This window comes from Malus domestica, chromosome 11, assembly GCF_042453785.1.
Source record: "Malus domestica chromosome 11, GDT2T_hap1".
Lineage (NCBI taxonomy): Eukaryota > Viridiplantae > Streptophyta > Magnoliopsida > Rosales > Rosaceae > Malus > Malus domestica.
In genome coordinates, this window is record NC_091671.1 from 16,436,092 (window position 1) to 16,443,428 (window position 7,337).

General features: G+C 36.9%; 1 protein-coding gene across 1 annotated transcript; it reads left to right on the forward strand.

Moving 5' to 3' along the window:
- The first annotated feature begins 4,272 nt into the window (after positions 1 to 4,272).
- On the forward strand, positions 4,273 to 6,366 carry LOC103453352 (ferredoxin, root R-B1). Its single transcript, XM_008392899.4, has 2 exons — positions 4,273 to 4,413; positions 5,656 to 6,366. Exon 2 carries the CDS (start codon positions 5,664 to 5,666, stop codon positions 6,123 to 6,125), a length of 462 nt encoding a protein of 153 aa, XP_008391121.1. The 5' UTR covers positions 4,273 to 4,413; positions 5,656 to 5,663; the 3' UTR covers positions 6,126 to 6,366.
- The last annotated feature ends 971 nt before the right edge of the window (positions 6,367 to 7,337 follow it).

The following is a 7,337-nucleotide window of genomic DNA, read 5'->3' on the forward strand; positions in this document are numbered from 1 at the left end:
CGATATCCGGGAAATTAGGGTTAGGAGTACGGCGGGACTCCCTACGCTCTCTACGAGGCGGCATAATTCTGACAGAAAACATCAAAAGATCATTAAAGCATTAACAATTATACAGGACTGCAACCTAGGCTCTGATACCAAACTGACACACCCCGACCCAGAGGATCAAGGTGTGCTGGCCGTCACGTGAGCGTGACGTAACCAAAAGTGCGACACGGAAGCAAGATATAACAGAAAATGAAGGAATTCAAACCAATCTCTAGTAGAACCACCTACTAGAATAAAAGGATGAGTTATAAGGTAAACACATAAATTCAGAGCGTAGGTTTAAGTGCAGTCAAGTAGGACCAAAATAAAATACATCACCCGCAGGTGAGTCCTACATGCAGAACGTCTGTCAGAATGCCGAAAAAGACCTCGAGAGCCACCAACCGCTAACTAGAACCTGGAGGGGCGCAAAACAAAGATGAGTGGGTCAATAAAATCAAAGATTTTCCGAAACATTTTATTTAAAACATTTCTAACCCCTCACCGTAAAACCTGTATACTTTCCCAGAAAAATAGTATATAAACATATATAGACATATCATCAAAACTCAGCTCATATTCATCAACATAACATCTCAGAAATAATATGCCACGCCATGCCAAATATAATCAGAAATGCATCAATATCAATCAGGTGAAATAATAAATCAACCGGAGTCCCTACAATGGTCCTGTACGGCTGATTCTAAAGCTCAACATCCCACTCAGCCGGAGTCACCACAGTGACCTATACGGCCCTGCCGGAGTCACCAACTGTGACCTGTACGGCACTACATTGTACATCACTCGGAACTACGTATAATAGTATGTACGATGAAAGGTGTATAAATACGCTCTAGTGCTTCTCTCATCAATCATCAGCGCGCATAACTAAGGTCACCCACTAGTCGGAATCACATCTAGTGATCTATACGACTAGCATGTCGGAACCCTCACATGGTCTGTACAACATCCACCTACTTAGATCCAAGACGAGCGTGCGGTGTGGTGAATAATAATATAAGCACTAACACCTAGGGTGCAGGTTATGAGCTTTCAATGCAATTCTCATAAAATAACTCATCTGAATAATATAAAAACTCACATGTGCGTCCACCGCGTCAATTAACATATATATGCATCAATTATCAAACTAAATATCTCAACATTTGCATGCATGGCAATTTAAATCATAATTTTCATATAAACGCATTTTCTGGAAAAGCAGTTGTATATAGGTAATACGAAAACAAAACTGCCCACTCACTGATAAGTCGATGGGTCGTAACCCCCGTGACGTCCCTGGATGCGCTCGTCCTCGGGATAAGTGTCACCTATATGCGAAACAACTATAAAAACGTTAATTTAAACACATAACCAACAATTCGAAATAACTTCTCATACGATGCTCAAATTGGGTATATGAATATACCACATCGACCTTCTCGACGTCACGGACATCGAGAAATTTTTAGATTAATTTTTTGGTGTCGAACGCGCCCCCACGCGCCAGGGAACGCACGGACACACGCGCCCCCACGCACGTCATCTTCCCCAGCCAGACGCCGGACTGGTTTTTCCGGTGGCCAGATTCTGACGAGTTTTAAAACTTCTTGTTCTCCTTCGTTTCTCAACCGTTTTCTTCGTATTTTATACCAAAATGAAGCCCCAAACATGTAGAATCAGGATACACTATTTTTAAGCTCCAAAAACAACTAAATCTCACCGGAAAAATCTAAGCAAAACCGGCCAAACTCAACCGTCGTGATCATAACAAATTTAGTACAATAAATAAATTAAATTAAAGGGCGGTAATTTCTACTACTTTAAACCAATTGCTTTTGAATAAGTAAAGATTGTGACAATGGCTTTAATTTAGCAGTATTCTCATAAACATCAAACCTTAAAGATAATAATTGTTACTATAAGAAGGGCGATAATTCAACGCCATTCATACATATATATTAAATATAGGAAAGGTAAGGGTGATCAATCCATACCATTCATATTATAATAGTCCAAAATGGTCCCTATGGTCATAAGATATTCAGAAGATAGCACATGTGGTAAAAAAATTTGAATTTAAACTCATATGATGTAGTTCATTAATTTAGTCCATAGTTTTTCATTAAATGTCCATTAAATGCATAGGTAAACTCGTACTTTTACATGGTGTTGTGAAAAGCAATATTTTAATAGCAACAAATATTGTTTATTCCAATTCACCTACCATTTTTATTCTGGAGGATTTTATTTTGTTGATTATACTGAAATTTAGAAGAAGAAAAAGAATTTAGCTTTGAGGAGGAGGAGGAAGAGTTGTGCTTCCTTATTCTTTGTTGGGTTGTTGCCATTCTTGGAGAGAATTCGTCTTGCTCTCACAATTTCCCAAATTGTTTTCCAAGTGGGTTAGATCACAGCAAGAAGCCAATTCAGACCAATTGTTTACGGGAAAAGCTGCTTTATCATCCTCTCAAGCAGCTCAAGCTTTGTGCCGCCCCACCCTCTTGAAAAAAATTGAGGGCTCCTCTTTGTTTTGTGCACGAATGCACCATAAACATGGTCTATAACATAATGGAGTGTTCTAGATTCGCAGCACCATTTTTGGGAGAAACCCATAAATTCACACCAAATTTCACACAAGGTTGGGGTTTTTAATCAATTTAAACAAAACCCAGATGGGATTATATGGAAATTTCAAGAAACCAACAAGGACCTAGAATCCAGTGTTGGGAAAATTAAGATTTTGTGAATTTTATCATCGAAAAATCATGACTTTGAGGGATGAACAAATTAGATTACTTGAAATTTTGAAATAAATACTGAAGAACTATGGCAATTGTGAATCGAGAGGCATGGGCGGTGAAGAAATCAAAAACAAAAACAAAAGAGTAGCGAGGGGAAAGAGAAAGAGTGAGATGTACAAAAACAAAAACAAACAACATAAACTGTTAGGATTCTTTCCCCTCATCTTTTCATTTCCTTCCATCCCCTCATCTCACATTCTCTTACTTTGTCTTTCTCTTGCTATAAAAAATTAATATAAGATGTTGATGTGACTTAACCTTGACCGTTCAAATAGAAAGGGAGGGAAGGGAGGGGAAAAAAAGAGGGGAGAGAATCCTACTCTTGGGCTTTAAGTAAACATGAGATTGACACGGAGGATTGGGGACAGTGCCACCTCGTGCTTTAACGGAAAGAAACATTATTTTTGGACTAAATTTGCCAACGGAATACATCACAGGGTTTTAAATCTAATTATTTTTTTTTACCACAAGGGTTATCTTCCATATACTTTATGACCATAAGTACCATTTATCCGCATCAATCATATTAATAACAAAATTAATAATAACAAAGATATTACATTCATAATAAGGGTGATCAATCTGTACCTTTTTTGGTTATGCAAATAATGATATCCAGTCATGCAATAAGATATATACTTGCTTTAAGAAAATTAGTCGTACAAAGGTATGAGGATGATTTTCTTATATGTGAGATTCCAGCTGACAGAGGTGAGAAGTAGGTAGTGCTCCATAAGATTTATGACAATGTGATTTCCACTAACATAAGATCTTCTCGTGCTAATAATGTGTTGTAAAATTAAGGGTACGTGTGCAGTGGAATATAGTAAATAACACACCATATTTATGAGGTTCAACAATTGTGCCTACGTCCTTAGAGCAGTAGTAGTACTTTTTTTCATTATATGAAATAATAGGAGCACAAAATAGCTTTGACTATTTTCTCTCTTCCCTCTAGCCTGCCTCACTAGTTTTTTTCTTTTGCATCTCTCTTCATTCTTTCCTATCTTTCTATCTCTTATTTCTTTTCTCTCTTCCTTTCCTTTCTTCCATATGTTTCTCACCTCACTTCTTTCTTTTATTCTTCAATTTTTTATAGACAAAAGTTAGGACCTAACAAACCCATCATATAGGTTATTTTAGTACATTATGAGAACCAAAGGTCATCTAAGTGAAGTAAATTTTAATCATCTCTCGAATCAATAAGCATTCATATTGCTTTTTCAGTGGATATTCACTTGCTTTTATAACATATACATATTTGTTACACCCATACTCTATTTTACTAACTATATATGGGACAAAGTGACAATCAAGTTTTGTTTGGGGGCAAATGAATAAAGAAAGAGAGAAGTGTGTACTTGGGCCTTTTGGCTGGCGGCCTTGATGGCTTTCCAAATATGCCAAAGGCCATTCCTTTCGAGTCCCGGATTTCACAATTCACATCCTCTCTAGGACTCTGTCTATATAAATAGCCCTCATAAACTATGACGACTCCGCCGAATCAAAAACATCCCCGCCCACCTGAGTGTCTTCATCAACCCTCTCATCTCTCCTCACCGAACCCTCCCTCTCACCCGTAAGCTCCCTCTCTCTTGCTCTCTCTCTACATGTTTGTATTTGCATGTCGTATTGGATTCTTTGGTATTTGAGATTTGATCTTATATTAGTGTACTTGTTAATTGGTAATTGTTCTTTTCAATTTGGGTTTTGTTTTTGGGGTTTAAAAATTTTGGGGTTTTGGTTTTGAGATGAATAATTGATTGAAAACTAAAGACAGGGCAATGAAAAGTTGAAAGCCGCAAGGGTTCAAGCACCCTTTTTTTTTTTCTTAGATCAAAGTTCGTTTCTTTTTCTTTTTAGTATCTTTTGTTTTGGATTTTTAGAATATAATTTGTAATCATCAGGGTGTATGTTTTGAACTGAGAATTAGATTCTAGAACAGCCTGAGCTGCAATTTGGAAATGATATGATTTGATTTGTGTTCCGGGTCGAATTTGGTGAGAAAATTTCGGTTTCGGAATTCATGTTGTGGATGTTAAAAAATGGTCAATGATGGCTTGCATTGAGTTTTATGTCTGTCTCATAACTCCTTTTGTTAACTAGATGTTGAAATAATATCACTTCCAGCAAATCGTAAGGTTGACGAATTAAAATTTGTTTCATGAGTTCGTATGAGTGCATTATGCATGTGTTATGATCACGAAGTTGACGATTTCTGTATATCATACGAGCTCTTGTGAGAAGGGTGCCAATTTTTAGTGCTTTGGTTTGAATAGTGGATGCATACTTTCGTACAACGTGTAGTTTTAGAATTAATATAGTTGTTTGAGATTTAAAGCAACAACCTATGTATGCTAGTAAACCAAAACGGGGCCTCGAGTGCAGAACATAGAGCGCTTGCTCCTTCTCATAGTGCCCCGGACATTGATTGCCTTGCTGTTGACTGCAAGTATCACCCATCTTGCTCAGTCGGGGTTGTTGGAGTGACAGTCTGAAATTCAAGAGCGGATAGTGCTGTATAATGCTAATCTGTAACGCATCCAAGCTATGGGTAGTGGTATAGGTGTTGAGGGCTGCGGCTGATTAGGTGTTTGAATGGTTTAATTTGTTTCATCTTGTATATATGCATTTACTTGGTTGTTAGTCGATATTGTGTGAATTCCTTCTTGTTATAATTTGGTGCTTAAATGCTGTATCCCTCATTTGATATTGCCGTTAACTCAATTTTACTTGTCATAATTGTTAATGATGATGTTTATGTTGATTCACTGTGCTTTAGCTTTTACTAATCCTCTTCTCCGTTGGTGTATGAATTCAGGGCTAAGCATGTCAGCCATGGCAACCGTTCAAGTTCCCACCCAATGCATGTTCAGACATGCGCCCCAGAAACAGTTCACCAGTTCAATTGTGAAGCTATCTTCTCCCCTTGGATCTGTGAAGAATATCTCCAAGTCCTTTGGCTTGAAAGCATCCTCAAACTTCCGGGCATCAATGGAGGTATACAAGGTGAAGCTGATTGGGCCAGATGGTGTGGAGAATGAGTTTGAGGCGGCGGATGATTGCTACATCTTAGATGCAGCTGAGAATGCTGGAGTTGAACTGCCATATTCTTGCAGGGCTGGGGCATGCTCTACCTGTGCAGGGAAGCTGGCATCGGGTTCAGTGGATCAGTCCGATGGTTCATTCCTCGACGACAACCAAATGAAGGAGGGTTATGTGCTGACTTGTGTATCGTACCCAACTTCAGACCTTGTGATTCACACTCACAAGGAGAGTGAGCTGTATTAGGTGGTTTGCCGTCGGCATAAGTAGAATTATGAAAGAACGTGTTATTGTCAAGTCTCTCAATCATAGACCTTCCTTTTGTTCTGTTTGTTGTGGAATCGTGTATCGCCGTTAATGTTAACGGTTGCTGTTTTATTGGTTTCTGTCTGTGGCTCTTGAGTTTGACACATTTGGAGAGACATCAACTTAATGATGTTATGGCTTCATCAATTTAAAACATGAACAAAAGCTTTCACAGAGATAATCACCTATTGAATTAGGGTCCCAATTATCAATGGAACTTTATCCTATCCGGATCCTTGTTGTGAGGATCCTAGGGATTGGTTTATCCTATCAGTTCATTAGTTATCTTATAGTCAGAAATTATTTTGAATTTTTTATTTAAAATTAAACTTAAGCAGTACTTAACGAAAATTAGCCGCACAAAGTACGATGAACAGCCAAGATGAGTTGATTCCTAGGATCCTGTTATCCTCACAAAGAGGATTGGAGAGGATCCTCATTCCAGTTAAATCACCTTTAAGATCACTCGATTAATTGACCATTATTCCCACATACAACACCACCATTCATTAACGAAAATTATTTTCGTTAGGAGAGAGGGATTTAGTGGAGACTGAATCTGAATTAGGGTGTATAGACATGATTGTTTTTCATAAGTAAAGCTTTGCGTAAGTAAAGCGCCATATGCTGAATTCTTCATTAATTATGTGAAAATTTCAAAAATAAATGTAAAGGGTTATTTTTTGTTTTGAAACTATTTAATTATGTGACTAATTATTTGATATTCATTAGTTTAAAAAAAAAAATTGAATCTAAGAAGAGTACTAAACATCAAGGTCGATTTGAGACTACTTGTAAACCGATCAAATTCGTTAATCCTTATGAAAATATATTGATTAATCTTTAATACTAAACTTGGATGGGATTCAAAATACCGAATTAAAAAGCCTCTTATTAAATTTCAGGCTCGTTTGGAAATGTTTTAAAATGATTGAAATCGTTTTTGAATAAATTAATTTTAAATTCCAAAAGTACTTTAAGTGTTTACCAAAAAAAAAAGTACTTTAAGTGCTTTTTGGAATTGCTTCTTTCAAAAAGCATCTAAAATGTACTTCTTACAAGAAGCACTTATGGTGCATTTTTAGGATCTACTAAATTTTTTACTAATGATTAGTTTTAAAAACATTTTTACAAAAAGAGTTTTTTTTTTCA

Excerpts from the sequence above, each read along its gene's own strand:
- LOC103453352 (XM_008392899.4), top strand. The coding sequence starts at position 5,664 with ATGTCAGCCATGGCAACCGTTCAAGTTCCCACCCAATGCATGTTCAGA.